General features: G+C 38.6%; 1 protein-coding gene across 3 annotated transcripts in view; it reads right to left on the bottom strand.

Annotated features, from left to right (window-relative positions):
- itpk1a (inositol-tetrakisphosphate 1-kinase a) overlaps positions 1 to 16,198 on the bottom strand; it is a 236,456-nt gene that overhangs the window by 204,314 nt on the left and 15,944 nt on the right. For all 3 annotated transcript variants that reach the window (XM_060829353.1, XM_060829354.1, XM_060829352.1), the window contains exon 3: positions 994 to 1,018. In XM_060829353.1, the coding sequence (XP_060685336.1) occupies positions 994 to 1,018 (25 nt within the window). The remainder of the gene's footprint in view (positions 1 to 993; positions 1,019 to 16,198) is intronic.

Raw genomic sequence — 16,198 nt, forward strand, 5'->3', positions numbered from 1 at the left:
ACTAATGGCTTTATTACTGTCACATGTATGGAGAGACAGTGCGAAGTGCTGCTTTGCGTGTGATTCTGGTAGATGATACCATGCAAGTGTAGCAGTGTAGAGACAGAGAGACACAGAGAGAATGACGATACAACAATCATGACTTTTGGTTTATATAACACAATCTTAGGGAGTTCCAAAGTATTCTACACCTAATTAATTACTTTTGACATATTATCGCTGTTGTAATCTAAACATATGGGTGCCCTTTACTGCAAATAGTGATGACATTGATAAAGCATAAATATATATGCCGTATAAAAAAAACTTAAGTCCAGTTCTTAGTGATGGTCATTAAACATTACAAGCAGAAAGGACATCAAAAAGTTAAATGAAATACTTCCACTTCAACACTATCAATCAAGTCTAAACTCGTGGGATGATCTCCCTTGGATTAAATGCAATTTTTTTCCATTTATATAAACAATAATATGCACAAAATAAATGATCCTGTCAATGAAAATATGCAGAATACTTCCTCCACCTCCTCTTCCTTTTAAGTAACACAGAGCACTTCAGTCACATAGAAATAATAGTCATCACTTCTAAATTTAAAGTTATAATATTTTGGGGGGCACAGTTGAGCCCAGTGGGTTCCTCTGTAGGATCAAGATTAATATTTCAAGCAACAAAGTCAAGGGATTCTCACAATTCCCTCACATACACAAAAAAAAATTGAAGAGCTCAGAAGAACATTAATACTCTTTTATCCATAGCATTTTAAACCCCATCAAATTGTCCGGTTTCTCCTCCCTCACCTCCTCACAAACCCCCAACACACTTTAAAATGTTAGCCACAATCCCACTTGTGAAGCAATCATGAAAAGACCACAGCACACCAACTAGATCGCTTTCCCTTGATGCATCATTCAAATAAACATACTGTTACCTTCTTCGAATGAATCAACAGATCAAACAAAAAGCAGCACCTGGAATGAAGACAATGCAACTCACCTGTACTACATCTATGCCCCTTTTCCTAGAAAAAAAGAGATAAAATAAATTAGAGAAAAATAGAAATAGACAGCTGCAAAGCAATAAAATTGTGAGAAAAGCATTATTGAAAAAAATTCTCAAACATTTTATTCCTCAAGCCACAAGAACAAGAATTAAAATTAGGATTTGCAATAAACACATGCTGGACAGTTAAAACAACAAACTGTTTTCATTTTGCAGTTCTGCCAAAAGTGCAGCCCATTTCGGCCCTAATGGGCAAACAAGCACGTAAAACACAAAATAAATATATTAAAAGACATCTTGTGCTGACCACCTTGGCTTGAAGCTGAAGTAGAGTTAATTGTCTGCAATCACAGAATATGATTTTCAAAACAAGATGTCCTCAATATTTCTAAGTATGAACCTGACACCAAAAGCCTATCTTTTAAAACAGTGGACAGCCAATTCAAGTACCTCTTAAGATATTTGCAATTTTAGTCTTACTCAAAAAAAAAGTTTTGCCAACATTTGGAGCCAGCTATTAAAAGGGTGAAACTCCTACAAAATCTGACCTTCTTAATCAGGGTTCTACAGTATCAAGGTCAATCTAAGAATCGCAAAAGACAACACCAAGAACACAAAATCCACTTTACTCCAATTGGTTCCGTAACTCAGAAATCAGTAGAAGCAGGGACCATTGAATATCTTTATTGGGTGGAAGCAGTTAGATTAGTTAGGCAAGAAATCAAAAGATTATTGGGGTATATGGCAACATGGAATTGAAAACACAAACAGATCAATCATCAATGTAACTGAATAGTTGAGTAGGTTCAAGGAGCTAAAAATGGGTTACTTCTGCTTTTTTTTTGAAAATAGCTTAACATCTTTGAAGATGGTACGTTACTGACATCAAGCTAGGTGATCACAGGTATCAGATTAAATAGGACAAAAAGTACTTTTGAGAATTGAAGAGTTTTGGTCTACAGTGGTGGTGTGGAGGAAATCAGAAAGGGAGACAGAGAGAGAGAGAGAGACACACACACACACACACACACAAAGTCTAAGAATTGGAACTGAAACAGAAATGAAAAAAAACATTTCCCTTCACACAAAAAAAGACATGGCCGTTTGTAAGTCTCACCTGTAAATGGCAAGTTGATGAATGGTTAATTTTTTAAAAGCCACCGTTACATATCAAATGTGTTAAAAGGATATGGGCAAAGACAGGTGTATGGAGTCTAGTCACAGATCAGACATGATCTCTTGAATGGTTAAACAGACTAAACCTGTTCTCTTTCTGTTTCTTTTCTACTCAGTGTCTGGTAATAATTCCACATTTTTTTGAAGCCTTTTGATAATAAAGTTCCATTTGTTTATTCCTAACTTTCTAGTTTTTTGACACATCTCATCTGCCTTTGGGGAGGAGAAAAGAGAAAAAAATCTTAGAATTCTGTGTCAGCAGTTAATACATCAGAGATATCTTCGAGATAACTACCAGACTACTCTGATCCCTTGGCATCATGGTTGCCCACAAACCTACCAACACACAAACAGCAACTGATGAACCCAAAAAGGAGCCAATACCAATAACCAGCAAAAGGAATGACATTTACAAAATGCCTTGCAAGGACTGCAACAAACACTACAAATCGGACAGACAGGCAGAAAACTAGCCACCGGGATACACAAACACCAACTAGCCACAAAAGTACATGACCCATTTTCACTAATATCCTTACATACAGACAAAGAAAGACACCACTTTGACGAAGATAACACACCCATTCTAGGAAAGGCTAAACAGAGACATGCACGGGAATTCCTACAGGCCTGGCATTCAAACTGGAACTCCATCAATAAACACATCAAGTTGGACCCATTTACCATCCTCTGCAAAATAGAATGAGAAATGATATCACCCACCTGAATAGACCAAGACATCAACAGAAAGCAGGACAGAACACCAACATTTCACTGGAGGCTCACTGACTGTTACCTAGCATGGTGACAAAATGTCTGAAAACAAACCTTCCAGCTCAGAGAGCAAACTTACAAACTGATCTAATATTCCTCTTGATGTGTAACTTTTATTCTTACTTATTTCAAGTCTCTGTATGTGTTTTAGCTAATAACTTACAGCAATGGCTACATTTTAAACCTTTGATCTTGTTTTAAAACAAAGCTGCACTGCTAGTCATTTTTTTAATAATCAAAACATACAAGTTAATAGGAGTGTATACAAGAAAACCTTAGTTCACAGACCACTCAGAGGATACGCCTAGTTTGTGATCGTGGTGTCACTTAGAGATTATTCTAAAGAGATTATGTTAATTTTATATGAATCAAATGAATGTTAACTTGTCCTCAATTCCATTCTATCCTCTACCCTTCATTCCCAAACTGAGAAGGGGAACAGACAACCTGCAGGTAAGGCTTATGTTGCTCGACTTGCAGACATTCAAAAAGCAGTATGGAGTGACATGGTACTACATCTGCTCTTGATTTCCCACAGGAATACTGTAAGCCAGCATTTTGGGAGCTGCTAAATCCTAGCACTGAGGAATTAATGAAAAGGTAACTTTGCAACACGTTTCAAAGAAAGCATTATTCCCAGCCGTTACAAGCTGTGAATTTTAGATGTATGCTAGATCAATTGATTGGATGGCTGGTTTGTAATGCTCAGTGACACCAACAGTTCAGGTTCAATTCCCACACCGACTGAGGTTACCATGAAGGATTCTCCTGAACCTCTTTACCCTGCCTGGTGTGGTGACCCTCCAATTAAACCTCCACCAGTCGTCTCTCTCTCTCTCTCCCCCCCCACCCCCGTCCGAGAGAGCAGCTCTATGATCTGCTAAGACTATGGTGGCTTCACTTTTACTTTACTTCAGTCCAAATTTCACACCTAGACATAGGAACTATTAAGACAGGTGAACAAATGCCCTTTGTTTTCAGAGGTGTTTCTGTTAAAACTAAGAAAAAAAAGACATGAGAGACAAGAAGGTTGACAAGGGAAATTTCAGAGCTTAGGGCCCTAACAGTTGAAGGCACAGCCACAAGGTAAAGGAAATTAAAGCTGCATATACAAATACAGAATTCCGCAAGAGCATAAAGGAGGTTGCAATGATAGGGAGAGAAGAGGATGAAATTATTAAAATCAAGATGTTGCTGTATTAGTGCCAGACCTGGTCAGTGAGTATAGGGGACAAGAGTGAATGGAATGGTGCAAGTTATAATGCAGGCATAAGAGTATTTATTATACATGTCGATCACAGTCGGAATCCTGAATTGATTGTGGTAAGTTAAAGAAAGGAAAGCAAACTGGAGGTGCCCGGTGCATTAACCCAAGTACAAGCCCTCAGTCAATACACAGACAGCAGAGCTACTTGCATCCTGCCTACACCACATGATTTTCATTTGAGATCTCAGTGTTAAGCACCACCGTACTGCACGCTATGCAAAGTAGATCATTTCACTACTGTACATAGTAAACGTAGCTGAATTAAAATTTGGCATGAATCCAATACAAACAAAGCTGCAGGGTGAAGAACAAATTTATGTTAGCAGATGAAAATTAATAGGGAGAATGGTCTAAGGTCTAGTAAGTGGCACATAACACCATTTATCTTGGTTATGTACACAGGCAAGACCAATAATTCTTCTTTACATCAAACTGAATTGCAAATTGTCAACAGAAAAAAGCTTAAGATTCAAAGTACACAAAACCTAAAGCAAATTGGTTTGTCCAGACAAGTGTATTCAACCTACAATAAAACACATTAGTTTGTCTTTGTACAAGACAAGACCTTGGTTAGACCAGATTTAGATTACAATGTACATTATTGGTCCACTTGGTGTGTGAGGAACTAGGTCAGAAAAGAACAATAACTTCAAGTTTAAATATCTTAGTAACTCAGGTAGAATTTGAGGGGGGGAATAAAGAAAAAAAAAGAGCTTGGTCCACTCCAATTAGACTTAGATAGCTATCAGGGCTATTTAATCGAGACAGATGAAATAGGACACAATGTCTGGTTCATGTTCTTTTTTATGCAATTTTTAGGTGCTAAAGTTTGACTGCAGAAAATGGAATAAATGCAAATCATGCAATGAGGGTCTTAAATATTTAGGGTCATGTTACTTTGCAAGGTCAATAGCTAAAAAGGTCAGGTCAGGAGACCTTGCAGAGTGGAGGCATCTTGTCTCTACTGCCTGTGGTCTTAACAGGCCACAGCACAGTGGCAAGTAGTTAGCACTGCTGCCTCACAGTGCCAGGGACCCGGTTCAATTCCAGCCTCGAGTGACTGTCTGTATTGAGTTTGCACATTCTCCCCGTGTCTGCATGGGTTTCCTCCAGGTGCTCCAGTTTCCTCCCACAATCCAAAGATGTGCAAGTTGGGGGAATTGGCCAAGCTAAAAATTGCTCATACTCTCCAGGGTTGTATAGGTTAGGTGCGTTAGCCATGGGAAGCACAGGGTAGGGAGACAGGTCTGGGTGGAATGCTCTTCAGGGGGTCGATGTGGACTTGCTGAGCTAAATGACCTGTCTCCACACTGTAGGGATCTTATGAAATAATTATTGTTTTGTGAGTTAAAGCTAAATGCTAAAACACTTAATTTTACACAAAGATGTAAAATCTATTGACTTCAGCCAAGCAGAAATTGTAAAATATGATTTACTTACCCTAAAAGACAGATCAAGGATAGATCAGAGCAAGTTATGCATTATGGAGATGGGTGTCTAAGCACGTTCTCTAGTTTCAATATCTCAGTTCTCTAACTGAAGGAAGAGATAAATTAATTTGTGGTTAGGAGAATGCTAAAGCAGAAGAAATGTTGTTGTTAGTGGACTGCAAAGGCTGGAAAGTGGTGGTTCATGGTGTGGAAAAATGGTAGAAGAAAATCCCAAGGAGCCATTGATAGATCAATGCACATCAAATAGGGTGAAAGACGTCCACAAATTGATCCAGCTGAGAAACATTGGATCTCAGAGAGATTCAGGAACAGTTTAATGAAGATAGCTGTTTGATAAAAGTTGAAATTTTGCCAGTAATTATACACTTTCAAAGCAATTGCAGCAATGCTGGTGATTTCAGTCTCAAAAGGAGATTGTTACCCAAACTTAATCAGTCGTTGAGGCAGTTTAAATTGAAGAAGCTTGGAGGACCAAAAGTAGATCTCTCGAAAGCATATATGAAGAATTTAAGTCTCATTCTTCTGCAGGAGATGAATTCTTTCTAACTGTATACATTATATAATGCTGTTAAAATGTGAAGGAAACACCCCTTAGGCACAAATTACAGCAACTTGCAGCATTGAGTGTTTACACAACAACAGCAGTTATTCCAACATTCAGACGTATGTGTCAATTCAACCATACACAGGATCATCAATCATCTGTAAGATTCTACCTTACATACTGTGGACAGCTCAGTGAAATGTGACAGATTAGTTGGCAGAGTGTCATAGGGATCTTCACCAAGCTCTCTCACACTCACTCGATAATATGCCAAAATAGGATCTCCAGCCTGCATCAAGCTAACTACGTTCAATCAAGCTAGTTTGTCAACATTGCTGCCAAATCGTAGGACCCGGTATCTTGGCTTACAGTTGAAGCCAAGTACCAGATCTTGGCAAATACCTTAAGAACAGTCTGTGCCTTCAGGAAAAAAAGGAATGAGACACCGCCTTAGTTATGCAACCACAAAAGAACACTAGAGATGCTGAAGATGATAAACATAGCCTATATTAAGAGGGATACTTGATAAAATTTTAATCTAGATGGACACAGTGACAGAACTGAAAATGGACTTATGCCAGGGCTCAATGGCTTCAAGTTAAACAAGCAACGTAGAAACATTAAAAATAGGAGCAAGAGTAACACACTTAGTCCCTTGGTCATCAATATGACCAGTTCTGAATGTCAACCACTTCCACCCCACACCCTAAAAATTACATCCAACTCCTTCCTGAAAACAGTCAAAAGATATTCAAATATTCATACTGTATGTGTGTGTGAGTGAGTACCAACTTGAAGATCCCCATTACAATCCACTTTTAAATCTGTACAGCCACCTAGAAAACAATTGTAACAGTTATTACAGAAAATATAAGTCTCCTGTACACTAAAACATTATTTTGGGATAATTCTAGAAATAAATAAATTACAGTTCAGAAAAGTCATGATGTCCGACATCTGCTACTTGGTTATGGATGCCTGTTTACTAAAATAATTGCTCACTCTACAATTCTGGATGTAGGTTTGCTCGCTGAGCTGGAAAGTTCATTTTCAGATGTTTTGTCACTATACTAGGTAACATCTTCAGCAAGCCTCCAGATGAAGCACTGCTGGTGTTTCCTACTTTCTATTTATAGGTTTGGGTTTCCTTGGGTTGGTGATGTGATTTCCTATGGTGATGTCATTTCCTGTTCTTTTTTCAGGGCTGGTAAATGGGATCCAATTCAAATGTGTTTGTTGATAGAGTTCCGGTTGGAATATCATGCTTCTAGGAATTCTCGTGCGTGTCTCCATTTGGCTTGTCCTAGGATGGATGTGTTGTACCAGTCGAAGTGGTGTCCTTCCTTATCTGTACGTAAGGATACTAGTGAGAAAGAGTCATGTTGTTTTGTGGCTAGTTGATGTTCATGTATTCTGGTGGCTAGTTTTCTGCTTGTTTGTCCAATGTAGTATTTGTTACAGTTCTTGCACGGTATTTTGTAAATGACATTAGTTTTGCTTGTTATCTGTATAGGGCCTTTCAAGTTCATTAGCTGCTGATTTAGTGTGTTGGTGGGTTTGTGGGCTACCATGATGCCAAGGGGTCTGAATAGTCTAGCAATCATTTTCAAATTGTATTTGATGTAGGGAAGAGTGGTTAGTATCCTTACATACAGATAAGGAAGGATACCACTTCAACTGGGACAACACAGCCATCCTGGGACAAGTCAAACAGAGACACGCACAAGAATTTCTAGAAGCATAGTATTCCTACCAGAACTCTTTCAACAAACACATTGACTTGGATCCCATCTACCACCCCCTGAGAAAAAGAACAGGAAATGATGTCACCAGCCCAAGGAAACCCAACCATATAAATAGAAAGCAGGAAACACCAGCAGTGCTTCGTCTGGAAGCTCATTGAAGATGTTACCTAGTACAGTGACAAAACATCTGAAAATGAACCTTCCAGTTCAGTGAACAAACCTAGATCCAGAACCTCAACCTGACCAACAAATCTTCTCAAATCTCGTTATCACTCTACAGTCTCTCCTTAATGCCATCAAGCATAATGGTGACCATAAAGCTATTTCAGAAACACAAAAGAAAAATGTTCTTCTCCTTTTCTCCAAAGGCATTGATTCTTGAGACATTATAACTTGAGAATTATGAGCAATCCTTTAGCGTGTTACCCATTCTTCAACAGGAAAGTCAAGCCCAGTTCAGGGTTGGTATGATACAGGGTGCATTGAAGCAAAGGCTGATCCTCACCTCCACCAAGGTTTCTACAATGATGTTATCTAGCAGCAACTTACTGGAACAGAACCAGAGGTTCACCCAAATATTCTCTCCTACGTCAGGGTGCTCAAGCCAAGTATTGTGCTCCTATAGTGACCCCGATTTATGAAAAACAATTGCAGCACCAGACTAATCCATTACATTGGAGTTACACCATGAAGATAACTGGACAGCAGTAGAACATACAGTCCTTTGAATCTGTCCCATTATCCAGTTAGGCCATGACTAATCTGCACCTTAACTCCATGTTTATAAAGGTTTATTACCCTTACCTAACAAATCTCAAAGAAAAACAGAAACTGCTGGGAACACTAGCGCATCTGTGGAGAGAAAGCAAAGTTATATGTTTCTAATCCAGAGACTATTCTTCAATACTTAGGTTTTTGTCAAATCTCTGAAATTTACCAATTGTTAATAAACTAGCCTTCTGAGAGTTTGGAACAGTTTAGACTGTCAACACCCATTTTCGAGATCGTCCTTGAAAAAGCCTGACTCAGTTTAACGTTAGGTATAGAACAAGGGAGCCTAAAAAAAAACTTTCTACCCTATCAAAATCATTTAATCATCCCAAACACCTCAATTAGGTGTTTTCAACATTCAAATTAATAACCAATCAATCATCAATCCCCATACACAGAGAGAATGCCCACTTTTAGCCAAGATACCTTGGAAAGGAGAGGATGACAGGTTAAATCAGATTAATGACACGAAACAAGTCATTGAGGTCTGCATTAGCAAAACTCTAAAAATGAACGATCTAGCTTCATGACCAGCAAAAAATGTAATTTGACACAAGAGATGCAAACTTTTTTTTAAATTTAAAAAATGTTTAAAACTACTCCACAAGCACTTTTTGGTCATAAAATCCAATTGTGCCACTTCTTTATCAAGAATACATTTCTCATTAACTATGTTTAACAGGATAGAAAATAATTGGTATTAATTCCAATCTACATATATTTCAGCAATTCATAATTAGAATGTATCAAACTCTAAAGACAGGATTGAACCACTTGCCTGGTCAAATGCAGCTCCAACAACACCTGAAAATCCTCAATACCATCCGAGACAAAGCAGCCAACTGGACTGGCATTCTATCTTCAACATTCACTCCTTTCACCACTGCACAGTGACAACAGTGTATGCCATCCACACAAGGTACCTTCACCAAGGTACCTTCTACACCCATGATCTCCATCACCTTGGAGGACAAGGGCAGTAGAAGCAAGGAAGCATTACCACCTTTAATTTCTCCTTTGAACCACACATCCTGACTTACAACTGTAAATCAGTGTTTCTTCATGGTCACGAGTCAAAATTCTGCAACTCACTTCTCAATAGCACAACTATAACACAATTGCTAGTGCTCAAAGACATGTTCATCACACCTTCTTGAGAACAATTGAGGATAAACGGTGACCCAGCTAGCAAACATCCTGTAAAAGACCAAAAAAATGCCTATAGGTTACAAAGGGCAATCTTATCACATGTCAGTGCTGTGAACTACTGAGAATGTAAGCACTCAATATAAATGGTCACGTTTCTGATATTAAACAATGTTTCTTCAGGCTCCTGCGGCAGTAACAACTGCCTCCAATATTTATCAAACAGCCAAATTCACTTTGGTGCCTCAACAGATTTACACCCAGTATAATAAATCTTCATGAGGCAAGCAGACCAATTACATGGGGAAGCTGAACTTCAGATCCTGCTCATCACATTCTCCAAGGAAGAATGTAAAAATAACACATTATCTTTTGCTTCCACTTCACCCAGTTCATTTGAATATCTAATTAGGAAAACAAAGATCTTGTCAATTTTATTGATCTGCTTGACGATATGACTTCAATAGACATTGAAAAATAAAGTAAAACTTACCAATCAGAAAACCCAGATATCTACTAACAAAATGAAGCCATTGTTTAAATCACAAATCAAAATTAGATGCAAACTAATGACTACCTCTACCTTATCTAGTATGTCACATTAAAGATATTAAAGTTACAATGAATAAAGTTAGTCATGGTCTCAACTTAATTCTGGTATTTTTCTCTATCAGTTGACTTACATCACCAAAAACACAAGTCAGATACACAGAAACTGGAAAATGTAACTGTTTCAAAGTTTTTATAAACAGATTTCACAGGCTTGCCACTTCTGGCAAATCATGTTTTCGAGATGCTTGTGTTGGACTGGGGTGTACAAAGTTAAAAATCACACAACACCAGGTAATAGTCCAACAGGTTTAATTGGAAGCACTAGCTTTGAAGGAGCAGTGGTCTGAAAGCTAGTGCTTCCAAATAAACCTGTTGGACTATAACCTGTGATTTTAAAACTTTGTGCACCCCAGTCCAACACCAGCATCTCCAAATCATGACGACCACCGACATCACTAACGGTTGGCTTAAAGTGGAGAGGATCTCCAAGAAGATTGCATATATTGACACACAATCAAGTTTCTACAGAAATGCAGGAAGAGATCAAAAGGATTACGGACCACGAACCTGCTCAAGTTGACACAACCACCTGATGAAGGAGCAGCGCTCTGAAAGCTAGTGCTTCCAAATAAACCTGTTGAACTATAACCTGATGTTGTGTGATTTTTAACTGACTTCTGGCAAGGTCTTCAGCATGGAATGGTTGGAGGAGGTTTCAACGGAAGACTTCCAGTTTAAGACAAGCTTCGTTAGTATCTCAAGCGTAGCCACCTCAGCTCCAAACATTAGGTTGTCCTTCAACTCTGGGGTTTTCCATCTGGGAACACTCTTCTCAGCTTAGCTATCCCAGGAATCTGATTCATTATTGATTTTTTTTTAAAGTAGTATCTCTACTGCGTAGAAACAAGCCATTCAAGTCTCTGAAGAGCATCCCACCCAGACCACCCTCCCCTACCCCATCCCTGTAACCCTACAATTTCCTAAGGCCAACACACCTAACCTACATAGCCCTGGGCACCATCGGTAAATTTAGCATGGCCGATTCACCCAACTTGCACATCTTTGGACTGTGGGAGGGAATCAAACGCAGACACAAGGAAAATGTGCAACCTCCACAGAGATAGTTTAATGAGGGTGGAATCAAACCCCCATTCCCTAGAACAGTGAGGCAGCAGTGCTAACCACTGTGCCACCGTGTTTATAGAATCATTCATTCAGTTATCAACATTTTTAAAATCTCTCTGCCTGAAAGGTTTTAAGTTGAATTCTGCTTGATAGGCATATGCTCTGCAGTCAGCTTATTCTAAATTCAACTGCTTAGAGATATAGAGCTGTACAGCATGGAAACAAACACTTTGGTCCAATTCGTCCACGCCAACCATTTCCTGAATTAATCTAGTCCTATTTGCCAGCATTTGGCCCATAACTCTCTAAAGCCTTCCTATTCATGTGCCCATCCAGATCTCTTTTAAATGCTGCAATTATAACAGCCTCCACCATCATCTCTGGCAGCTCATTCCATACACACACCACAAAAAAATTGTCCCTGAGCTCCATTTTATCTTTCCCCTCTCACCCGAAACATATGCCCTCTAGTTTTGGCCTCCTCTACTCTGGGAAAAAGACTTGACTATTCACCCTATCAATGCCCCTCATGATGAATTTACAAACCTCCTGAAGATCAACCCTCAGCCTCCAGTGCTTCAGTGAAAACAGCCCCAGCCTATTCAGCCTCTCCCTGTATCTCAAACCCTCCAAACTTGGCAACATCCTTGAAAAGGTTCAGAAAAGATTTACAAGTCTCACAACATATTTCCAACAGCAGGCACGCCAGAATTTGAAAACAAAAGATATCCTGGAATCAATTCTTCTGCTTTAATTAACTTTTATTGTTCCTTTTTATAAACCCTTTTAAGTTTATTGTTTGGTTACATGATAAGTTCTTGACAGAAAATTACTTTTAATAAGAAATCATTTTCCAGGGAAATTTAGTTCTGGAATAGACCATTAGACTAACATGCAAACAAGTCTGCACTCAATCACATTGGCCTTCACAGGAAACAAGCAAAGGAAGGAGAAACATTTCTTCTATCGAGTCAAAGTTTGCTCTAAGAATTAGATTGATACAGCTGTAAACCAAATGAAGCAGAGTCCCAAGGTTGTAGAGATCAGCAACAGAGGGAAATCCAAACTGAGGTGTTCCCATACATTAAACAAAATACTGCAAGCACTGGAAATGTGAAATAAAAATAAAGTGCTGGAGAAAGTCAGACATGGAAGCAATTGCTGAGAGAGAAACACACAGAGATAATGTTGAATCCAACTGACTCATCTGCAGAACTGAAGAGGGCTGGACAAAGATAAACACTGAATGCTGTTGGAGCTTACCAACTCAAGCAGCATCCTTGGAAAGAGAAACAGAGCTACTATTTCAAATCAGGTATGACACTCCTTTTGAATTTCTCCAGCATTCTTGGCATCAGTTTCAGATTTCCAACATTCATAGAAGTCAGCCTTTTTAGGTCTAGAATATTAGTTTTTTTTATCCTGTTGAAAAAGCAGAGATGGAGCCAGTAGAACAGATGGTGAGGGTGCCCTGAGCAAAATACTAAAGGGAGTCCTGATGCTTGTAAAGGAGCAATTGAGATATAAAATAAGTGTGAATGATAGATTTGAACAGGAGAAAATGGGGTGGCACTGCTGATAGCAAAACGGTGAACAGTGTTCACAATCTAAAGTTGTTGTACTCAATGTTAAGTCCAGAAGGCTGTAAAATGCCGAAGCAGAAAATGAGGTGTATTGAGCATCACTAGAACACTTTAGTGGGCCTAGGATGGAAATGTTAGCACAGGAATAATGTGGTTTATTGAAATGTGCAACTGGAAGACATTCCCACTTATGAGCAATACCTATTGGCCTTTGTTGAAAGAAAGCAGGATTGGTTTAATAGCCTGCTCATGCTCACGGGTTCAGTCATATCTCCCATTACAGTATATGTTGTTATAACTATGTTTGAATTGACACATTGAGAAGCAAATGGAGTTGCAAAACAAAACCAAGAAACAGCAATGCTGGGGATGCAAGTGTATTTTAAAATTACAGGAGTTCCTACAGTTCCAAACACAACAATCCATACTTTTTATATAGAACTTCCAGTGGTGACTTATCAATGCCTCAAACCTTTTGACCCCTAACTAAAAAGTAATAAAATGCAACAAGTTGTTTCCCATTTGTTTCTAATTTGTTTCCCATGAACAACCTTCAATTACAAACCAAAAGAGAAAATGCTAGAAAAATGCTAGCTTTGACAAAGGGTCAGTGAGACTCAAAACATCAGCTCTTTTCTCTCCTTACAGATGCTGCCAGACCTGCTGAGATTTTCCAGCATTTTCTCTTTTGATTTCAGATTCCAGCATCCACAGTAATTTGCTTTTAACCTTCAATTACAACCTACTTTTGCAGTTTTATCACTTCCAAATATTGTGAAGGTCCCTATATAAAAGTAGTGATTACCCGGAGGATTTTATACAACCTTTTTGGCCTTTCTCTTAAAAGTTCCATAAGACTTACTACAAAATTAGGTACAACTGAGCTAGTAAGTTCAACCAAAAAGCCATTTAAGACATTTATATGTAACGTACATTAAACAACCTCTATTCCACATTTATAACATTGTATAGCACAGTGTCAACTGATGTACAAATCTACATACAAGTGAATTAGTGTGCAGCACAACATCTCAGAACTTTACAATACCCTAAATACTGTCTATTTTAAATGATAATACACAGCCAACAAAATCTGCACAATCCGAGGCAATTCCCGTCTTTGTTTTAATTTAATATGTGGGACTTTGTTCTACAGATTATTTATTTTCAGCATTTTGAACATTGAGTTTGGGATAAAAGGTTTTGGACAATCAAAATGATGTCAAACCTCATTCAATCTACTATAATAGCAAAGGGCAACTTCAGGATTCTACTAAACACGGGACAAAATTTTTCACCCCACACACCTAGCTCGAAGGCAAATAACATGAGATATGGTTGATATCACCTCGTGGATGCTACATTCATATTTGGGTTATGTCAATCCCTGATTCACATGTTACACAAAAGCAAATACATTTAGCCTGTTGCCAGAGTGAAAAATACTTCCACTCCAATTCATTAGATAATGGACAACAATAATCTGCAATCATATAGCACATTTAAATGTCATAACACCCCCAAACATTATAAAACACAATAGAAAGCCAAGCCACAGGCATTTAGCACTGTTAGCCAAAGCCTCACTTAAATCCACACACTTAAGGGCTGCCCCAATGGAAGAAATTGAGGAAAGGTTTATGAAGGCGAATTCCAGAGCTGGAGGCCATGTCAGATGAAGGCACAAGCTGTTGAGCAATGAGTATCAGGGATGCACAAGAAACAAAAGTAGAGTATAGAGATTTGAACAATTGCAAGGCTATAAGCCCTTGTAGAGATATTGGGGATGGCGAGAGAGGGGTGGGGGATGTTTGCAAGGTCATGGAGGGATTTGAAAGCAAAAAAAAAGAGAATTTTTAAAATGGTGGCATCATGAAACCAGGGGCAAAAAAAGTTATCCAAAATTGATTATCCTTTTACACTAACCCATCCAAATTCACTAAATCTTGGTTTTTTTTCCCCTGAAAGACTTTCAAGTGAGATTCCAAACTGATGATTCAGTGGAATTTTTATTCCCCATTGGCTCAAAAACACTTATATCCAGCAACATCCAATCCATAGTTTGACAAGCTTCAAACAATGCATTTCACAAAAACGTCTAGCCTTGCTCATTTAATGGATCAATTGCAAACCTCCACTACTAATGGATTACTAGCTGTCCAGAGTAAATCCTGGCAGATTTAACTGCTGACATGAACATTCATTAAACATTTTCTTGAGGTTAAAGGGCCCCCTGCTGAAAAATTTCCCAGGCCCTGGTAAGCTCTTGTTCAAAATGTTAAAGTAGATTAGCTTGGTCTCCATCATAAGAAATTTTGTTCATATTTCACAACCTGCTCAAATGTAAGCTACAGTGGGCCTAATTATTATTTGCAATGGGTTTTTAAAAAAAAAGAATGGCAATAACAAAACATTCTTTACAGCACCCAGGGCTTAGTTCAGTGATTTCCACCATAACTGAGGTAGGAGACTACCCAAATGACAATGTTTCAGGTGGGTTCTATGGATTGAACCATCACCACGTGCCCCCCTACCCCGCCAAATACAACTCCAATTCTAAAACAAAACATCATTAGTATTCATTTAAGTGACACTCTATTGAAAAGTACCCAACTACACTAGCACTGCCTTTCAAAACTATCTGGGAGAAAAATTACATTATACCTCCAGGTTTAAAACTTGGCCCATCACACTGGAAGCAAAGAAAACAACAGCTACACATCATCATGTTCAACCTAACACTGCAAGAGGTTAGAGAAAGAATTGGGGGACCCTGGCTTGATATTTTTCCATCATCATTAGCTATGAGGCGGTCCTGGAAGACTGGAGGGTAGTGAATGTTGCGCCATTATTCAAGAAGGACTGCAAAGATAAACCTGGGAACTATAGATCAGTAGGCCTAACATCTGTGGTAGGTAAGTTACTCGAGAAGATTCTGAGAGAGAAGATATACATGCATTTGGAAAGTTAGGATTTGATTAGAGATAGTCAGCATGGCTTTGTGCATGGGAGATCATGCCTCACAAATTTGTTAGAGCTCTTTGATGAAATGACCAGGAAGGTTG

Source organism: Hemiscyllium ocellatum, chromosome 8 (genome assembly GCF_020745735.1).
Source record: "Hemiscyllium ocellatum isolate sHemOce1 chromosome 8, sHemOce1.pat.X.cur, whole genome shotgun sequence".
Taxonomy (NCBI): Eukaryota; Metazoa; Chordata; class Chondrichthyes; order Orectolobiformes; family Hemiscylliidae; genus Hemiscyllium; species Hemiscyllium ocellatum.